Source organism: Lontra canadensis, unplaced genomic scaffold (assembly GCF_010015895.1).
Source record: "Lontra canadensis isolate GAN:19392208 unplaced genomic scaffold, GSC_riverotter_1.0 scaffold190, whole genome shotgun sequence".
Lineage (NCBI taxonomy): Eukaryota > Metazoa > Chordata > Mammalia > Carnivora > Mustelidae > Lontra > Lontra canadensis.
The window spans coordinates 822,657-845,430 of record NW_022631184.1 but is presented as its reverse complement, the minus strand read 5'-3'; the positions used below and the strand labels follow the sequence as shown (position 1 = coordinate 845,430).

The 22,774-nt window shown below is 35.6% G+C and overlaps 1 protein-coding gene across 1 annotated transcript; it reads right to left on the bottom strand.

Moving 5' to 3' along the window:
• Window positions 1–8,715: 8,715 nt before the first annotated feature.
• On the bottom strand, window positions 8,716–9,639 carry LOC116861109 (olfactory receptor 13G1-like). The gene is given in 1 exon segment (XM_032847590.1): window positions 8,716–9,639. A coding segment is annotated over 1 exon segment (924 nt).
• Between the last annotated feature and the right edge of the window lie 13,135 nt (window positions 9,640–22,774).

The window sequence follows — 22,774 nt, the reverse complement described above, 5'->3', positions numbered from 1 at the left end:
GCAGAGAGGCAGGCAGAGAGAGAGGAGGAAGCAGGCTACCCGCTGAACAGAGAGCTCAATGTGGTGCTTGAACCCAGGACTCTGGGATCATGACCTGAGCCGAAGGCAGAGGCTTTAACCCACTGAGCCACCCTGATGCCCCTTCATATTATTTCTTGATGCCTTCCCTTTCCATACAGAGTCCTTTTAACATTTCTTCTAGGACTGGTTCAGTGGTCATCAACTCTTTTACTTTTTGTTTGCCTGAGAAACGCTCTATTTCTCCTTCTATTCTGAATGATAACCTTGTTCAATGGAGTATTTTTGTCTGCAGATTTTTTCCTGTCATCACTTTCATTATGCCATGCCATTCTCTTCTCGCCTACAATGTTTCTGTTGGAAAAATCTGCTCATAGCCTTACAGGGCTTTATATGTAACTTTCTTTTCTCTTGCTGCTTTTAATTTTTTTCTCTTTTTCACTACTTTTTTTTGAAGATTTATTTATTTATCTATTTGACAGTCAAAGATCACAAGTAGGCAGAGAAGCAGGCAGAGAGAGAGGAGGAAGTAGGCTCCCCACTGAGCAAAAAGCCTGATGCAGGGCCCAATCCTAGAACCCTGGGATCACGACCTGAGCTGAAGGCAGAGACTTTAACCCACTGAGCTACCCAGGCATCCCTTTTTCACTACTTTTTACAATCTTAATTAGGTGTCTTGGTGTGAACCTCCTTGGGTCAATTTTTTGGGGTGCTTCTCTATGCCTTTTGAATCTGGATATCTGTTTCTTTCCCCAGATTTGGGAAGTTTCCAGCTATTATTTATTCAAATGAATTTTCTGTACCCTTTTCTCTTCTCTTCTTTTTCTTATTCTCCTTCTGGGGTTCCCATAATGTAAACGTTATTACACTTGATCCAGTCAATGAGTTCCCTAAGTCTATTCTCATTTTGCATAATTTTCTCTCACATGTTCAAGTTGATTTCTTGATGCCCTCTACTTTTTCTTTCTCAAGTCCAGTGAGTGCCCTTATAATTATTACTTTATAGTCTTTACGAGGTATATTACTTTTATCTGTTTCACTCAGGTCTGTTACTACGATTTCATCCTGTTGTTTTATTTGGGAAAATTTCTTCTTTTCCCTCATTTTGTCTAGCTCTTTATGTCCATTTTCAGGTGTTATGGAAGTCATCTATGTCTCCTGATCTTGAAGGTAGTGGGAACGATGCACACTTTTTATAAAGTGACTCTGGTTCTCTTTCACAAGGGATGTGTAGTCACTTTGGAGATGAGGGCTGCCACTACACAAAGCTCATTCTGGTGGGCCCACAGTGCTCACAAAGTATGCATGGTGGTCCCCTTCCATAGGGAATATGAAGTTTCTGCAGGAAGTAGGGCTGGTTGGGCCTGTTTCACAAAGTGCCCACACATGGGGCTATGGTGCCCTCACCACTTATGTTCTGATCCTCTTCCACAAAGGTCTTACAGAGGCTGTAAGCACCACAGTGTCTGTTACTGTTCAGCAAACCCTGGATGGGTATTGCAGTTTTAATTAGGTGCACTCATTTTCTCTGAGTGTTGACCAAAGAAAAGGACCAAATTCTCTCAAAACACTTGGGTAGGGAGACTTGTTTTGCAAGATTTTCACAGGTCTCCTTGGGGTAGGGAACCCACAGTGCCAGGAATAAGGCAAGTATGACCAGAAAAGGCAGATCTAGTGAATGGCAGAAGGGCAGGACTTGATGTAAGGAAAATTATTTAGTGAATGTCATCACAGCACTTGTTCCTGTAGGTAGCCCTATGTTTATGATGAAGAACAATGGAGAGAAATGGCTGCTGCCAGCTCTTACGTTCCTGAAGGGGTCTCCCTGTGATCTTTGACTCTCTGGGACACACTCTAAATCTGAATCTGAAACGAGTAAATAACTCTCCTTCCCATATATCCCAGGTGTTTTTCAAAATCTACTTCTATGCTCTTTCCATCGGCTGTTTTTTGTGCTGTCTTTTTAAGGGTAGAAACTCAGCTTCCTAAAGTCCCCTGGATTTTGGAAGAAAGCCAAGTCCATTGGTACTTAAAATTCCAGCCTTTAAGCCATGCTGGTTGTAAGAATTCAAGAATTTTGGAACTCCTTGATTTCAAAGCCAAATAATATGGAATTCGTGTTGCATTCCTGGTGTGATAGTAAATTTTTCTCCCTTCTCCATGCCCCTGGAATCTCTATGTCAGTTGGTCAGGACCGTTTTAACTCTCTACCATATGTCCACCTTTTCTACCATATTTAATGTGCCCTCTTCTCTACTTTTAGCTGTGGATTTCATTCTGCTAGTCATCAGATCCTTTTCTGAGTTATTTACACTTTAAGTATTATCTAGTTGTGTCTGTGGGAGAAGGCAAGTTTAGGTTCCTCCTACTCTGTCGTATTCACAGTGTCCTTGAGTTGATATTTTATAATTGACTCCTAAGTTATAAATTGTGTTTTCCTGAATTAAGATATAAATAAAAAGGTACTTTGCAATTGATTGATAATGCCTCTAAATACTTTTGTTCTGAGTTTGCCTTTATCTTTTTACGTATTTATTTTTAATTTTGTCATTTTATTATTGTTGAAGAAAGTGGTAGTTTGTTAGGAAGACTCTTGTAGTCTGGATTTTGCTGGATGCATATTCATGATGTCATCTTCCTCTAAACCCTGTAATTACCATTAATTTATTGTTATATATAAACATTTGATGATTTCATTTTTTGGAATGATATATATATGTGGTTCTTTCTATTTTGAAATTTTTAGCAAACTCTAAAAATTGTTACCTAGATTTATGCAGTCATTAGAATATGCAAAGTGATGTTATTGACATTATATCTTTCTTCTTCATTTCTTAGCTGAACTCTTTCTTGAAGACAACCAACTGACCATACATAATCCAATCATTTGGCAACCTTCTCTTCCTGATATACAGATTATACAGGAAGTGAAAAATACTATTTTTTTTCTTTAATAGTTTTAATGAGTTTGTTCCCTAAAATCTTCCAATGTTCACCAAAACATTTTGGGATAATTTGAAACTCACTAATTTAAACATATCTGCTGTGTTAAATATATGTCAAAAAGAAGGAGATGCATTTACTTATATTGCTCTTATGAAACTATCATATTAGTACACAAAAGTCCAGTCCTTGGCAGTAGAAGAACATAACTTGTTACTTAGATTCATTTACCATGACCTTATTTAGTCACGTTCAGGTTTTCTGGTGTGACCACAAATTCCCAGATTGTTATACACAAATTCTACTTCTTGCCTGTAGCTTATCATTACTCTAAGGACTTGTGATTCTTTTTATAGGAAATAGTTTTTAGATACCACAATCACAGGGATGGTAGTGTTCATTGTTATTATAGTAGTTGTTATATCTAACTCTTTCAATGGGCAAAGGTATGAATTAAGCAAAGTTTAAAGGTAAACTATACCATGAGTTCTTGTATTTTTTTAATCTTGTAAAATTTTTTTGTTAAAAATTAGGAGTTTATATGGATGATTTGATGTATTTTATCTTGAAATCACATAAGTTAACAGAAAACACATAAAAACTTTTTGAAATTCTTTGCATTTAGGTTGTATCACATGACATAAACAGAGTCAAGTTACTTTGTTTTAAACTCACTTGGATCAATTATAATACAAGACATTTGACTATAATAAAAATTCCAAAATGCTATAAACTTTTAGAGATGTTTGTAACATTCCTTGTTCAAAGTTAAGTTAACACACATACTGTCCTTAAAATGTAGGAGTTGCACTTAAAAATATTTATTTATGTATTTTACAGAGAGAAAGAGCATGCATGAGTAGGGGTAAGGACAGAGGAAAAGGAAGAATCTTTAAGCAGACCTCTGCTGAGCCTGATGCAGGTCTCCATTCCAGAATGCTCAGATCATGACCAAAATCAAGAGTAGGAGGTTTAACTGACTTAGACATCCAGACAACCCTAGAGTTTGCATTTATTTTCTTTTATTTCATTATTTTTTCAGTGTTTCAAGATTTATTGTATATGCACCACATGCAGTGCTCCACATGCCTTCCTTAATAACCACCACCAGGCTCACCTAACCTTCTTCTCCCCATCCCAAACCCTCAGTATGTTTCTCAGAGTCCACAGTCTCTCATGGTTCATCTCCCCCTCCAAATTCCCCCAATTCACTTTTCCTTTCCTTCTCCTTGTGTCCTCTGTGTTATTCCTTATTCTCCACAAGTAAGTAAAACCATATGATAACTGAGGTTGCATTTTTAAGACAAATGTGAAATTAACTTATTTTTGAAAAAAAAAAAGCTAGTTATATGTTTTTAAATATTAGGACTCAATGTTACTAAATATGCCTACCATTATGAGATTTTGTTGGATAAAATTAACCTGTTTTTAAATTGTCAAAAGAAGTAGTCCAAATCTGTTGATTACCCATTTTAAATAAAACAAGCCTACAGCACTTTGACTTGTTTATAAGATCGAATTTCAACAGCATGTTGGTATATTTGTAGAAATATACTGAGAAGTGTCATGGTTTAGTAAACACCACAATTAATGTATTTGCCCGATTTTGGAATGAATTATGTTGGGAGATGTCATTTTTAGCTCTTATAGTCAATGAATATAAATATTACAGTATAATACACTAGAAAAGTCATATCCAGTGAATGGCAGCAGGGCAGGGCTTGGTATAAGAAATAATCACAGCAGAGCCAGGTCTTCTATTCACTAATTATGAAATATTAAATAATATGTCAAAAAGAAGGAGATGCATTTACTTATATTGCTCTTATGAAAAAAATAATGATTTAGTTTTATTATGTATGATTGTGATCAAAATGTGTACATCATTAATAAGTTAATTATATTAAACCTATTAAAATGTTGCTCACTTTTCCCTAAACTTGCAATTTTATTAATATTTAAATATTTTATATTATACAATATATAAATATAAAATAAATATTAATGGTAGTCAAAATTTTAAAGACATAATTTTAAAGCCAAACCTTATAACTGTGCCAAGTGGCATTTTGCAGCTGGTATTACTGTGGTCTCAGTCTTGGTATTCTCCCTTTCTCCATGAAATGTTACACTACCATTAATTTTGTGATCCTAAATCTGTGCCTATGACATATTTGTTGTTATATACTACTGGTAATTGGAATAATATAAATACCTCCTTCCCTTTTCTATGTATATTAACTACAAAATTTGTTCAGGGGTGCCAAGTGCCTGATCTCCAAATTTGCTCCTCTATTCAGTGCTTACAGTTTGAGGTGTTGCAGTGATATAGATATGTCCAGTGTGATGTAAGTGCATGGATATTGAGTGATTCTTATTTTACAAAATGATGAGATACACTGTGCATATCTTATAAGTTTATTTATTAATTATACCTCAATAAAACTGAAATAGGAGAAAGATTCCCATGCCTTTTGATACCTCCAACTTTAGCCTTCATTCTGCCTGGGCCATGATTCAGATGCCTAGGAATACAGAAGCCTAGGGAAAATTAGGTATAGCAGGAAAACACACACACACACACACAACCCAAAAAACAACAACAAAAACAAACTTGAAGGATACCCGTTCTTTGATGGTACCCTTGCGAGGATATAGTCATTATTAACTGTTGCACACCAGACTTCTGTTGCATGGGGCATAAGTCTATTTACTGTTTCAAAACGACAGAAGTAGTATTCTGTATTATCTGTAGCTGAATGTTAGAAAGTTAACAAGAGATAGTCTACATTTGTGTTCAGTGGACTAGGATATTTGTCCAACGAAATTTAAAAATAATCCACTTGAGGTCCAAACTCAGAATGCCAGTCTCATAAAAAGAGTGTTCTAAGGCAAGTAGCCCAAATAATTGTTGAATATTTGTTATACACTATATCAAGTACTACATACAATGAAAGGGAAATCCATTTTATACCATAGTTCTCCCCATCCCACCTTCACATATCAGTATATAAATGACAAAAATACTGAAACCACTCATCTCTTATTTTGAAAATAAAAAAAAATCCTCAGTAGGCTTATAATTTAAGATGGATGTTTGCAATGCTAAGAGGTACACGATAGTGTGCAAGAAATATGGGGAAGATACAATTTCAACTTTACACAGTATTTACTCTCTTTTGGATAACAAACACGTAAGCACTCTAGATTTTTAGCTACACAGAGTTCATTCTCTTCTATGTTGCATGAGCTGTACATGCCAGTATAATGGGTTAGTTAGAAATCATGCAAGATAGTCCAAAATATACATATTACAAAATGCAATGCACAATATAATGATAAACAAGAATAATATGGAACAGTGAAACAAATTCTGAGATGTGGGAGTCCAGAATTAGTTTCCTTTAAAATTTTTCCACTTAAAATAAAAATTCAGAACGAAAATACATTTAAGTGTTTCAAATGATTGTTTAACTTTTTTCAAAACCTGATTATACAAGTTGGTTCAGGCACTTTGGAAACCACTGTTTTCCTTGGAAATCCTTGGAGATTCCTTAAGAAAGTAAAAATAGAGCTTTCCTATGACCCCACAATTGCACTATTGGGCATTTACCCCAAAGTTGGGATGTAGTGAAAAGAAGGGCGATTTGTACCCCAATGTTCATAGCAGCAATGGCCACTGTTCCCAAACTGGAGAGAACCAAGATGCCCTTCAATGGATGAATGGATAAAGATGTAGTCCATATACACTATGGAGTATTATGCCTCCATCAGAAAGGATGAATTCCCAACTTTTGTATCAACATGGACAGGAATGAAAGAGAGTATGCTGAGTGAAATAAATCAAGCACAGAGAGTCAATTATCATATGGTTTTGCTTATTTGTGGAGCATAAGGAATCACACGGAGGACATGGAGAGATGAGGAGGAGAAGGGAGTTGGGGGAAATTGGAGGGGGAGGTGAACCATGACAGACTATGGACTCTGAGGAATTAACTGAGGGTTTTGAAGGGGAGGAGGATGTGGGGTTTGGTAAGCCTGATGGTGGGTATTATGGAGGGCACGTATTACATGGAGCACTGGGTGTGGTGCATAAACAATGAATTCTGGAACAATGAAAAATAAATTTAAAAAGTAAATAAAATTTGGGGGCACCTGGGTGGCTCAGTGGGTTAAAGCCTCTGCCTTTGGCTCTGGTCATGATCCTAGGGGCCAGGGATCAAGCCCCACATCAGGCTCTCTGCTCAGCAGGTAGCCTGCTTCCTGCTCTCTCTCTGCCTGCCTCTCTGCCTACTTGTGATCTTTCTCTGTCTCTCTGTGTCAAAAAAATAAAATCTTTAATTTTTTTTTTTTTAAGAAATGAGAATGGAAGGGGAAAAAAAAGCTTCTGACTAATGTCTGCTCAGCTTGTCTGGGTGAACAGATAGACCATGAAATTTTTCTGATCATCATCATCAAAACACACACACACACACACACACACACACACACACAACATCAACATCAGAAAGTCACTATGATAGAGCAAGATAGAAACAAGCCTCTCCATTGACATATCTCAGAATGGAAAAAATATGAATGCAATCTAAAACTCAGAAATGATAGGTATGTTCTTCTCCTAGTTAATATGATCTACTGCTACTTATTTACCTATCACAGCTTAACAACTTTTATTCTATATGCCTCCTAAACAAATTTCTCTCATTTTCTGATCCAATCTAGGGAAAATCATCCTTGTGTGATTTTTCATCAAGTACTCCAAAAAATCCCAAATAAATAATTTCTAGCTTCCTCTTCAATGTCCAGTTGCATCATGCAATAAATCCAGCTTGTTCACCTACACATTCATACAGTATTGTCTTCAGCTATAAGGCATTAGAGGTATCTTCCTATTCTTGTCTGTTATGTATTTATTTAGAATTCCTCATCACAGGCTATGTAAAACATGCCAACAATAATATATGGTTATTGTTTTCATGAAGTAAATTCTAAGTAAGGCAATGAAGACATGAAGTAGATTGTTTCAAGAAGATTAGTATGACAAAATACCTGTGTTTTTAAAATGTTACAGTGAAACACGAATTATAACTGATTTCAAGGGAAAATTGTACTGTATGCATCACAAAATGTCACAAAGTAATGCAATATATTTTCTTATTACAGAATGAGAGACCTGATTTGATTCACAGACTGATTAATTTTATAATATTAGAAGCACTTTCTTTCTGAATAGATACATAGCATATACATGTTAATATATTTAATGCTTACATATGCTTACAGGAAAATGCTTATGTATATGCATATATAAGAAGGAGAAAAATGTACATATTTTTAGAAGGATGTTGGGATATATATCATTATATATATTTATGTGAGATAGTATGTATATTACATTATAGATATTGTTGAAATTAAATTTATAAAATTGTGGAGACACTGAGAAAGCTGCGAATAGAATAAGAATGAGAGGAAAACTTTACATTTACTGTGATTAATAGTGAAAGCTTTCATAAAAAAGTATTTTAGAAATATATAAAGTAGTAAGTGTAAATCAGTAATGTAATGGTAAGAAAGTAAGTGCATTTCAGAAATCAGGAGCTAAGACAGTGATTCATAATGGAATGAAACATTGTTACTCTTAAGAAGGAATAGGGAAATCTGGGAAGGAAATATCTATAAATGATCAGTAAAATATGAGATGTTCTAGGAGATGATTCTGGAGTACAGAGCTGACATTCCCTTTTGAAACTACTAATGTTTCAGAAATGGAAAAACTTTCTGAATCCCTATCTGCATCTCCTTGTTTCGGAAACTATACACAATTGGGTTTAATGTTGGGGTCACAAGAGTATAGAGTGCAGCTATCACCTTGTCTCTTTCAAATGAGTAGCTGGAAGCAGGGCGGATATAGGTGTAGATTACAGGGGAGTAGTAAAGGGACACCACTATGAGATGGGACGAACATGTTGAAAAAGCTTTCCTCTTCCCTTCTGCTGTGCGGATGCAGAAAATGGAAGCAATGATAAAACCATAGGAGATGCAGGTGAGTGTGAAGTCGCCTATGGCCAGGGTAATATCAGCAACATATACCATAATCTCATTGATTCTAACGGGGCTGCAGGACAATGACAGCAGTGAGGGTATCTCACAGAAGAAGTGGTCAATGGTGTTTGGCCCACAGAATGTCAACCTCAGGATGAGACCAGTGTGTACCCAGGAATTGGTTACTGCAATCACCGTGGTAATGCTCAGCAAGGTCACACACATAAGGTGGTTCATAATAGTTCTGTAGTGAAGAGGGAAACAGATGGCCACATGGCAGTCATAGGCCATTGTGGTGAAGAGAACCATCTCAGCTCCTAGGGACCACGTGAGGAAGAAGAGCTGGGACATTCAGCTTTCATAGGAAATACTCCTTCCTGATGTTAGCATGGTCACCAGCATCTTTGGTATAATGCTTGTTGTGCATACAATGTCCACAATAGCCAGTGCCAAAAGGAAAACATACATGGGTGTATGCAAAGTGGTGTTATAGATGATGGCAATGACATTCAGTGCATTTCCAAGAAAGACCACAATGTACATGAAGAGAAAGACAATGAAGAGAACTCTTTGCAGTTCAGGTTTTTGGGTGAGGCCCAGAATCATAAACTCAGTTACAATGCAGTTATTCATCTTGCTTTGATGACAGATATTGCAGAAAGTGAGCAATTGGGAATTAAGATGATCTGGGTGCTTTATTAGGAGGTGTGTGTGTGTGTTTGTGTATGAATTTAGTGATATGTGTGATGATTTGTTACAACTTAGTAGCAAGAACTCCATTTTGATAGAGTTCTGACTTCCAGGCAATATCTTCTATTCTTCAGATGGATGTAATTTTCTGATGCATGTTCTTCAATCAATGACTCCATTGAACGGGAGCCACTGATTGAGAAAAAAAAGGGTAAGAAAAGTAAATATATTCAGGTATTTCAATATTACCATTTTGAGTTGAAACTTATTTGAGTATAATTCACATATATATGAAATAGAATACAAGAATTGCATATCTCACTAGTAGTTAACTAATATGCTATCTTTCTTGAAACATATGTGAGCAGAAATATCTGCTGACAGGGCTAATAATAGTGGAAAGCCTTCAGAGGGAACATGTCCAACAGAATATCCTGAGACTGCATATTCAGGGACCGCTGAATAATTCATTGGTGTCTAAAAACAAGAATTTAATCAATTGCTTGCCTGATATTTTCTTTTCAATTTCAGAATCACATTTCCAAAATTGCATGAACTAACTTGTTGTGCTGTCATACAATGGTGAAAAGATTGGACATAAGTTTAGAAGATCTAGGAGTGCATCTTTATTTTAGTATAGCTGTAAATTTGCCATTAAAGCTCCATAAGCTTCATATTTCTTATGAAAATTCTTTATTTCCAAAAATGATATGAAATGGAAAAAAAATATTAGATATTATACAGCCTTAGCATAATACCCTCTAGTTTCATCCATGTCATTGCATATGGTAAGATTTTATGCTTTTTGATGGCTGAGCAATATTCCTGAGTGTGTGTGTGTGTGTGTGTGTGTGTGTGCATGTGCCCATGTGCACATGCACACAGTCTCTTCTTTGTATACTCATTTTTTGATGGATGTCTGGGCTCTTTCCCTAGTTTGGTTAATGTGGACATTGCTGCTATGAACTTTGGGGTGCATATGGTCCTTCTTTTCACTACATCTGTATCTCTGGGGTAAATACCTAGTAGTGAAATTGCTGGGTCATAGGATAGCTCTATTTTTAAACTCTTGAGGAACCTCCATACTTTTTTCCAGAGTAACTGGACCAGCTTGCATTCCCATCAACAGTGTAAGAGAGTTCCCCTTTCTGTGGGGGAAAGTTCTTGTTCTTTTTATTACTTCCCACCAAAAACCTTCAGTATTTTCTCAACTACATTCCTTTTTTGGATAGATCTGTTTTCATGCATAACCAGATTTTTACATGTATATATGACTGTGAGGACTATTCTGACCTGGTACATCTAGTAAAAGTGTCCAAAATGTCTTTAAATTTATTGATGACTTTATGTTTCATAATAGTTCTTTGAATTTTCAGAGATCATACTCTACCCCTGTTACCCAAACAGAGGAAATAAAAATCATTTTGAGACCATATGCAGTCTGGTTTTTCCTCTAAGCTCTGAAACCTGAATTATTAATTTCTTAAATTTAATGGACTAATAATATGCTAAATTTACTGACTAATCTATGTGTAGCTATTCAGACCAATAGAAAAAAATTATTTTATCAAATATTATAAGCCACCTTCAGAATCCCTATATTTATTTCTTATTTTCTTTATTTTAAGATTTTATTTATGTATATGACAGAGAGAAAGATCACAAGTAGTGGGGGGGGAGCAGGCTCCCCACCAAGCAGAGAGCCAGAAGTGGAGCTCAACCACAGGACCCTGAAATCATGACCTGAGCCAAAGGCAGAGGCTTAACCCACTGAGCCAACCAGGTGCCCCATTTCTTATTTTCTGATAGCACAATAATGTAACACTTGTCATTGCTTATATCTATAATCATTTTGTAACAAACATGATGGGACTTTGACATTTTCATCTGTATACAGTTGATATGAAAACAGTGGAGTGACAGAAGAATAACAGAGGCCAAGAATGCATATCTCATAAGAGGAAGAGCCAGGATTGTTTCTATTTGATGCAAAATGAAAGAAAACTTTTAGAACTCCTAAGAAAAAAAAAAAGAAAGAGAGAGAGAGAGAGAGAGAGAGAGTTTTATTTGAGCCCAAATGAGGATGGCTGTCTGGGATACACAGTCTTCACAAAGGAGAGAGTGCTCTGGAGAGAATGAATACTTAAACAGGGATATACATAGTTACATCAGGAATTGCAAATTATCATAAGGAAGGATATTTAAGAAAATCGCAAACTTTATTTTGTTTTTAGTAATCAAGTTTGCAAGCTTAGGAGGTATGGGAACAGAATTTAGGGAGATTTTTATTTATATCTTTAGTTTGATTTTTTAAATACTTTATTTATTTTAAATACAGAGATCACAAGTAGGCAGAAAGGCAGGCATACAGAGAGAGAGGAGGAAGCACGCTCCCTACTGAGCAGAGAACCCAATGCAGAGCTCAATCCCAGGACCCTGAGATCATGACCTGAGCTGAAGGCAGAGACTTTAACCCACTGAGCCACACAGGCGCCCATTTATTTATTTATTTATTTATTTAGGTTATTTGCTAATGAAGCAGATGTACTGTGTGTGCTCAAGGCAGAATTACAGCACATGTTTTGAATTTGGTGAATCCATCCTGAACTTGATGAAAGTGTAGCTTCCCTGGGAGCCCAGGAGCAGGCCACACAAATACTAAACATTGAAAGTTTCCTTTATCTTACTTAGACTGTCTAACCTTTAACAAATTGTTCTTAACCTTTCTGCTATATCCTTTTGGGTAAAATACCAAGTATGGCAAACATACATGAAAACTGAATAATATGTAAAGTACTTTAAAGAACATGAGAGTTTTATTCTGAATGAGACATGACTTGAAACAGGAAAATAAAGATGAGATGGTTGCTATTTGAAGTTCAATTAACATATTTTTAATATTAGGGCACCTGTGTGGCTCGGTTGGTTAAGCATCTGTTTTTGGCTCAGATCATGATCCCAGGGCCGTTGGATCTAACCTCACATCTGGCTCTCTGCTACATGGGGAGCCTGCTTCTCCATCTCCTTCTGGCCTTCCCCTTGTGTATGCTCTCTGTCAAATAAATAAATAAATCTTTAAAATAATATGTTTAATGTCATATTAAAATGAGTAATAACTAAATTTTGAAATACTGAGTGCTAAATATACTTTAAATTATATTAAAAGGCCCTGGTCTGGTTATTTCATCTGAATCAGAGATCTGTTATCAAGTATTTTTGGATGAATCTATAAGGTAACAGTCCTCTTCCAGTCTATGTGATCTTACCCACTGAAATATACACTCAAATATAAACTTAACCTTCTTTGGTGATGAAAAAGAAACCTTCAGTTTTCATTTGGATAATTTTTACCTATCCATGTAAAAATTCTATTTATCTATTTAATTGTTAATCAATTTTTGTGAAGCTAGATGTGAGGGAGAAATTCAGTCCCAAGATATAAAACAGAATTTTATAAAATGGTGAAACTTTGCAAAAATATTGGGTAATTCACCTGTGGTTCACTGTCTCTGAGTTAAGAACAAAATATTGAGGGTACCTGGAGATTTCTTTTCTCATCTCTTCTTGGAGCATCCTATACCTTACCCAGTGCTAATGACATTGGTTCAGTCCTGGTCTGTGTTGGTTCTATGAACTGGGACCATTAATGTGTGTATATGAGGACAAATACAAAAGGGGACCATCATCCATTTCATGGAGAGAAGAAGGTATATATTGACAATAATAAATTTGTTCAGAATAAGCATTATTGACCTAGAGTAGAAATAGATACTTTTGTTAATCCACAGGAATCCAGTGTGGTCAATGGTTTCTATTGATATTCTGCAAGTAAGCCATGCCTGTTTTTGATGCTATCTTCAGCCCTAAAAGGCCAAAGTATACAATGAATGAATGAATGAATGAATGAATAATAAATAAATATTTGCTCACATCAACAGGGAAACATATTTCTCCAGGTTTTATAAGTTGAAAATCTTTGACTCTTGACCATGTCCTTTTCTATTCCTTTCATCTAAATTATTTATATTGTTTTAGTTTTCATGTTTAATCCAACTCACATTTTCCATTGATTTAAATTTGGAAGTACAAAATCACTAAATTTTAGTTATAAATAGGTTAATACATAAAAAACAATTCCTGATTCTGGCATTTTTTCTCTATGACATTGGAGTTTTAAAGTGCATTGTCTGAGTTTCCATCTATCCTCATTAGTTTAATGGAGAATAAAAACAGTGGTAAGCTTTGAGTTGCTCTGAGGATTAAACAATGCATGCAAAGCCTTAACCCAAAACTTAAACCACAATGAGCTGCCAATTAAATGTGATAATGATTATTATTTGGAATCCAAATCTAGTCTATAATTCTACCAATTTCCCTTTAAGGTCTTTTGCTCTTTTTGAGTGTTTTTAATCATACTGCAAGTTAATGCTGGTTCCCAATTATAGGGCACTCTTGTATTGGTGTATTACTTTCCAATGTGTCACTTCTGGTAGCTCCCTCTCCCTTTTGTTTATCTTCTGATATCAGTCCGACGTTCTCACTCCACTGTACCTGTCCACTGGTGTCTTCTACCCCTGTAGAGATCCAGAAGTGTATAATCCTACATCTTAGGCTGATTTCATGTGTGTTTAGAGTGATCTGGTAGATAATCAGCTCACGTTAGGGGACCAAGTTGAAACAGCATTTCCTACTTCACCATCTTGCCTTCCCTCCACACTATAGACTGTTTTTAAAACATAACTTTAACATCTGGAATTTTTTAATTAATTATGAGGCAATTTTTAATGATTAGTGGAAATAAAAATTCCGATACTACATTTGAAATTATTGAATAATTATTATAATAAAAGAATAAGCAGATTGTGTTGACAACATAAAAGATAATTCAATTAAATCTGATCATCATTAAAATGCTTTTATTCAATAATTATTTAAATATCACACTTCATACTAGTCATTATGCTATCATATTTAATTAAAAAGAAGCAGGAATGCAATATATATCTTCAGTTTTCTCAGGGTTAATGGTAAAACATTTAATCAGCATACCTTGGGGGTTGGGGAAATTATTAGATATACAACAATTGTGTGTAGGGGCACCTAGGTGGCTCAGTCATTAAGCGTCTGCCTTTGGCTCAGGTCATGATTCCAGGGTCTTTGGATCCAGCCCCACAACAGGCTCCCTGCTCTGCAGGAAGCCTTCTTCTCCCCCTTCCACTGCCCCTGCTTGGGTTTCCTCTCTCGTTGTATCTCTATCAGATAAATAAATAAAATCTTTAAAAATATATAGCATATTAATCTGCTCTTGGATAGGACTATGGAAGATCTAATCAAACTATTAAATGTAGTATTATTCTGGAAAGGTAAATAATTTTCAGTGAATGTGAAAGGATAGAGAAGAAGGAAATAATTTCCAAGCAAAAATAAGGAGGTATGATATACAAATGTATCTGAGAAATGGCAAGTAGTTTCACTAGAAGACAATGATGGTATGCACAGAATTATTGTGTGAACAAAACTGAACTTGTTCAGATTATTATGTTATAAATTATTGTTTTTCTGTAGGCATAAAGGACAATTTGAAAATTTCTGAGACAGGGACTGATGTGTGTTTTTCTCCTATTTTTAGAAAGATAGCCCTAAAGGCAACATAGAGAATAAAGGGAGGCATTATGTTGTCCATTTTGAGGTGAAACTCCGTTTATAAGCACCAATTGATTTGCAGAAAATATAAATTTAATTAAATCTAACATAAGTATGTGCTTGTAATAACTAGTTACCAGAATAAAATAAAATTTATATAATAAATAAAACTATCTATAGAAATAATTTAGACAAGTTAATTTTAATTGTTTGGCAGGATGCAAGCACTCTGACAAATTAACATTACCTATCTTTTCCTAGAGGGAAAGAATTGAGGTCATTTTGTGTTTTCTGACTTCTAGAGCTCAGAGCATTTATTAGAAGTTCATATTGATGTTTTATTTATGTGTCATTTACTCAGCTATTTTGTTTAATTCTGAGAACAGGATTAGTGAAGAATTAAGAATGTTAATGTCTTTTAAATATCATGAAGTCAGTGAAATTTGGTACAATTAACAAACTTACTCATTGTCATACAATCTGACATTGGTGACATGGAGATCTGGATCCAGAGAATCCAATGAAAAAATTCACTCATGTTGTCATTTATAAGATAATGTTATGCTGATGCAAATCTCAGATCACAATATATTCTGCCAAGTTATAAAGTACATCATCATCATGATCACTGTTTTCAAATGTCTTCATCTTTATTGCTGGCATGAACAACATCAGCACACTTTTAAATTTATGTCCTGCCATGGATAAGGCAGGTTGCTACGAAGTCACCACAGCAGCAACCCTGTTCAATGGGACTAGAGTGGTACAATTTATTGTCTTCTCTTACATTATTGAATACCTTTTTACGTTAGGACACTTTCCATTGGGAAGTTTAAGTCACAGGTATTCTAATTCAAGTTTGGTTCAAGGAGGATGTTTCATTTTCACAGCTTAAGTAATGGAAATAGATGAAAATGGCCACTTTTCAATTTTTAAAGATTTTGAAGATATCAAAGAGAGACGGTAATGAACAATCAGTGTGATGAGAAATAGAATTCAGTGTAAAAAGGTAAAAGCTGATGGGCATTAGGGAAGTGTGTAAATAACAGAGTACAATTATGGCCCTACCTCAGCAAGATAATAAACTATCTTGGTTAGTCTGAGACTGCCCCTGTTTTGCCACTGGAATTCTCACATCTTAGAAAACTCTATCTCAAAAGAACTGGGACAGTTGATCACTCTGGAACACCTGAAGCCAGTACAATGGCTATTTCTGAGAATATTAGCCACACATTCACTTCAAAAGCATTTTTTTCTAAGTTTGGAAAAATATAATTTTACAAATTCAACTTTAAACTCATAACTCTCCTTGTTTAATCTCTCATAGAGTCCACAATCCAATTGGGAAATTTTTCCATGGAGTAGGAAGGAAATAATGGGGCCATTGATCAAAGTCTTCCATAAACATTCTATTAGCTGGATTTCAATCTCTCCTATAGTAATGAGTTGTGTGCTTGAAAACTGTAAATAAACCATAGTATATTACAAACGATGGAAAGAACCCATATGTCTATCAACAGATGATTGGATAAAGAAGACATGATATATATGTATATACACACACAGTGGAATATTACTCAGCCATAAAAGGAATGTGATTTGCCATTTGCAATGATGTGACTGGAACTAGAGGGTGTTATGCTAAGCAAAATAAGTTAGTCAAATAAAGACAAATACCATATGATTTCACTCACATGTGGAATTTAAGAAACAAAACAAAGATAGGAAAGGGAATGAAAAATAAAATAAAAATAGAGAAAGAGACAAACCGTAAGAGACACTTAACTCTAGGAAACAAACAGGGATGCTGGAGGGGCATGGGTCGAGGGATGGGGTGATTGAGTGTTGGGCATTAAAGAGCACATGTAATGTGATGAGCACTGGGTGTTATAAGCAACTCATTAAATTCTACCTCTGAAACTATTAATACACTATATGGTATATAAATTGAACTTAAATAAAAAATAAAAACAAACAAAAGAAACAGAACAAAAAGTATCTTACAAAAGGTATATCAAAATGAAGCATTGAGAATCACTTCATAACAAAGTCTTCTGGAAAGTAAAGAACAGCTGGGGCACCTGAGTGGCCCAGGGGGTTAAGCCTCTGACTTCAGCTCAGTTCATGATCTCAGGGTCCTGGGATTGAGCCTCCACATTGGGCTCTCTGCTCATTGGGGAGCCTGCTTCCCCCTCTCTCTCTGCCTGCCTCTCTGCTTACTTGTGCTCTCTCGCTCTCTGTCAAATAAATAAAATCTTAAAAAAAAAAAAAAGTAAGGAACAGCTTATTTTGTAATATGTGGACCCTGGATATAGGAGGCAGGGGTTTAAGCCTCATTTTGCCATTTCCTGCACATTCTCTTGGCAAGCTATATTGCCTGGTTCTTTGTCAATATTTGCCTAAAGAGATCTTCTGTACAGAACTAACTACTTCAGGAAGAGCTCTAGGATTATTGCTGCTTAACTCCAATCTCTTCTACTCACTCTTATCTCAGGTGTCTAGTAGTAATTTCACTATTTTATGGGGATTTATTTGTTTTTTTGATATACAATCTTATAAATCTGATACATAGCTCTGCAATTAGAAAGGAAGATTTGACAATAGAAATATTTTATAAGTCTCTTCTATTTCTTGCTCTAGCCTATCCCCTTATCTATACCATATACACAAACTGGAATATTTGAAATAACTTTAGCTCACTCATTTATTTAAGAGATAATGTCAGTAAAAGAGGCTTTAGAAATTAAATTCTGTAATTTTGGTAACTATGAATAACTTAAATTTTACTATCTTAATTGTTTTCAAGTGTACAGTTCATTAGTGTTAATTATATTTACCTTGTTTTGCAATCTCCAGAACGTTTTTATCTTATAATGCTGAAATTCTATACCCATTAAAAAATTTCCTCTATCCACCCACAGTCCTTGGCAATCACAGTTATGATTTCTGATTCTATAAGCTTGATTATCCTAGATAACTCTTATAACTGGAATCATACACAATTTGTCTTTTTATAACTGGGTTATTTTATTTAGTGTAATGTCCTCAAGGTTTATTCTGGTTGTAACATGTGTAAGAAAATACTTCTTTAAAAAAAAAAAAAAGAAAAAAGAAAGAAAATCCTTATTTTTAAAGGTTGAATAATATTCTACCATGGAATACCATATTGTGTTAACTCACTTATCTGTTGATGTGCATTTGAGTTTCTTCTACCTTTTGGCTATTGTGAATAATGCTAGTATAAATACTCGTGCGCACATATCTCTTTGAGAGCTTCCTATCAATTCTTTTAGATATATACTCAGAAATAGAATTGCTGTAAATGTATTTGGGTATCAAATAAGTGCATATATTTTCAATAAAGTTGGAAAATAAACAAATCTATCACAGATTCTTATATATGATGGGCAGAATGTACACATCAAATAAAGCTACATTTCTGAGTCATTTTTAAAGCATCATAGACCATTTTTATACATTGAGAAGTCTTGAAAACCCGTTTTAAACAACCTTGCTAATTAAGCCTTGATGTTAATTAAAGAAATGAGATATTCCAAAAAAAAAGATTTCCCAGATATATTAAGTATTCCTACCACACCAGTAACAGTATATATTAACCTAGATTTTGTTGACTTTGTTCTAAACTCCAATTCATACATTTCTGATGTAAAATAAATCAATTAAGAAGCAATCAAAGAATATAACTACATTTATCATCAAATTAATATCCCCTCTTTGGGGCTGTATTTTAAACCATGGGTGGATTTTTTTTCTCACAATGTACCTAAAAAATAACTAAAGAAGTTGTTTGCTTCAGAAATATTTCTACCTAGGACATAATTTCATGGTAGCTATAAAAATTAGACTGAATGTTTACAAATACTTACTTTAGTTCTTTGCAGGGCATCATTTTCAAACAGTGACCCATGTTAAATTACTAGAAAAAAAATGGAAAATGGGTAATAGTTCATTTAATTGCAGTCAACAGACTTTTATGTTTGCTTAAGTGTTATTAATTATACTTAAGATCTCTCAAAGTGTTTCCTGACTCAAAAACAGGGGACCCAAGAGAATAGCTTATAGGACCCAGTTTGTCACAGTTAGATTAATATAGGTCTCAGGGGATTAATTAAAATAACACTGCACTGATTACTAATTATAATGTATCATCATTTGTCTATAACACCAAGTTGTATCCCGAGATTTCAACCCATTCTTCTATCTTCTCCACATTTTAGGTACATGTTATTATACTTTGTATCATGTTTTTGTTAACTTATTGACTGATTTTTTAAAAATACTCCTGTTTACCGTTTTTGTGTTTCCTACTGATATACTGTCACTTTTGGTCTCTCCTTTCCACTCAAAGATTCCCTTTTATTATATCATGCAGAGTCGGTTTAATGATCATGAACTCCTTTAGTTTTTGATGTTTGTTGTTTGTTGTTGTTGTTGTTTGGTCTGGGAAATTCTTAATTTCGTCTTCTATTCTGAATGATACCTTGCTGGGTGCTTTATTTTTAACCCTAGATTTTTCCCTTTCAGCACTGTGAATATATCATGCCACTACATTCTGGCTTGCATACTTTCTATTAAAAAATCTACTGCTGGGGCGCCGGGGTGGTTCAGTGGGTTAAAGCCACTGTCTTCAGCTCAAATTATAATCTCAGGGTCCTGGGATTGAGCCCTGCATCGGGCTCTCTGCTCAGAAGGGAGCCTGCTTCCTCCTCTCTCTCTGCTTGCCTCTCTTCCTACTTGTGGTCTCTCTCTGTCAAATAAATAAATGGAAAAAAAAATCTCCTGCTAGTTTTATGTGTTTTCCCTTGTTAGTTAATGACTTCTTTCATTTTGGTGCTTTCATTTTTTTTTTCTTTATCACAATATTTTGTCATTTTAATGACAATATGTCTTGGTTTAGTCTAATTTTTTTGTGATTCTGTTGGGAGTGCTGTGTCTCGACCTGGATATCTGTTTTCTTCCCCCAGATTAGGGGTATTTTAATCTATTATCTATTTGAATACATTTTCTGCTTCCTTTTCTCTCTCTTCTTCTTCTGGGACTCCTATAATATGAATGTTACTGTGTTTGATTGAGTCACTGAATTTCCTAAGCCTATTCTTGTTTTACATAATTCTTTTCTCTCTCTTTTGTTCAGTTTGACCACATCCATTACTCTTCCTCTAGGCCACTTATTTGTTCTGCTGCATCTTCCATCTTACTGTTCAGTCAAGTGTGTTTCTCATTTTGTTTATACTATATTTTTCCTTATTTCCTGTGAAGGATCTCACTGATGTCTTAACTACCTTACAGGTCCACTGAGTATCCTTATGTTCATTGCTTTAAATTCTCTATCAGGCGTGTTACTTATACTTCTTTTGCTGAGATCACTAGCCATGGCTTTGTCTTGTTTTTTAATGTGAGATCAATTTCTCTGTCTCCTCATTTACTCTGCCTTGTCTCTGTTTGTTTCTCTGTGTTAAGAAAGTCAATTATGTCTCCCCCTCTTGAAAGTAGTGACTTTATGATGAAGAGTTCCTGTACTGCCTTGCAATGCAATGTTGCCTGCTCATTAGAATTTGACACTTCAGAAGAGTAACCTATATGTGTTGCTTATTCACTTTTATTGTGTTAGTCCCTTTTTCTTTCAGTGGAATTATCTGCACTGACTCTTTGCCTGTTGCGCACTGTACCAGCTTTCTAAAATGTTAGTGGGATCCAGGCGGATTACCTCCAAGGGAGTGTGCATGCCAGGGAATGTTGGAGCAAGGGTTAGCACAATTTGCCCCAGGCCACCCATCTTATGCCTGATCCCCCAAAGTATTGCAGCAGCTGGAAGTGGGAGCTGAATGGCTGTGTGACTGAGGACAAAAAGACTGATATGGCATGTGACTTCGGTTTGGGGCATGTGGTTGGGCATGGTGCAGTGGCAGCTGCACCTGGAAGCTGGGTACAGAATGTGAAGGGAGCTCAGAAAGAATGACTAGGCACAGCATGTGAGAGTGAGCATAGAAGGTGCCTGCCACTCTGCACCTGGTAGCTGGGCACAGCAAATGGTTATGGTGGCTCAGTGCATCATATGGCTGGGTGTGGAATATGGCAACATATGTCACCTTAAGAAGAATGTGGTTTGGAGAGAAGCTATGCATCTGGCCACTGGGCAGATCATTCAAGGCTCTGATAGAGTTTTCCCAGAGCCCAGTACCTATATTAGAAGATGTGTAGTGGCCAAGTCCTCATGTGAACTATTGGGTATGGTACACAGCTTGCAGGCTAGGTAGCAAGTGTTTCCTAACTCCTGAAGATGACTCTGTGTTTTTCCTGAGTAGTGCAGGAAAAAATGACGACTGCTGTCTGTCGTTTAAATAGCAACCATTTAAATCAACTTGAATGCTATGCATTTAAATCATCTTTATGTATGTAGTGTACACTGATATAATTTTTCTAACATAGTGAAAAACTCTATATTATCAGTTGTAAAATATAATATAATGTAGATTCATTTACAAAAACATTTTGTGACAATTTTTGCTTCAGTTATCACATAATGTGAACAATTTAAGAGGTTTTGTGAAAATATTTTTCAATTTTATGATTATATGATCCAATTTTTAAAATTTAATTTAATTTTTTTCAGTGTTACAAGACATTGCTTATGCACCACACCGAGTGCTCTCTGAAATATGTGCCTTCCTTAATACCCACAACCAGACTTACCCATCCCCTGACCCCCTCCCATCCAAAACCCTAAGTTTGTTTCTCAGAGTCCACAGTTTCTCATGGTTTGTGTCCACATCCGATTTCTCCAGTTAATGTTTTCTATCCTTCTCCTAATGTTCTAATGTTATTGTCATGACCTTCTCCTAATGTTAATCCTTATGTTCCACAATTAAGTAAAACCATATGATAATTGACTTTCTCTACTTGACTTATTTCACTCAACATAATCTCCTCCAGTCCTGTCTGTGTGGATACAAAAGTCGGGCATTCATCCTTTCTGATGGAAGCATAATACTCCATGTATATATGGACCACATCTTCCTTATCCATCATTCAGTTGAAGGGCATCTTTGTTCTTTCCACAGTGTGATGACTGTGGCCACTGCTGCTATGAACACTGGGGTACAGATGAAGGGAGGCAAGATGGCAGGGAAGTAGGAGGCACTGTTTCAACTGGTCCCCTAGAATGAGCTGATTATCTACCAAAGTACTCTGATCACCCATGAAATCAGCCTGAGATTAGAATTATACACTTCTGCATCTCTACAGGAGCAGAAGACACCAGTGGACAGGTAAAGCAGAGTGGGAACAACAGACTGATATCAGAAGATAAACAAGAGGGAGAGGGAACCACCAGAAGTGACCCTTTGGAAAGCAATACCTCAGTACGAGAGTGCCCTGTGATTGGAGACCAGCATTAACTTGGAGTCTGGTTGAA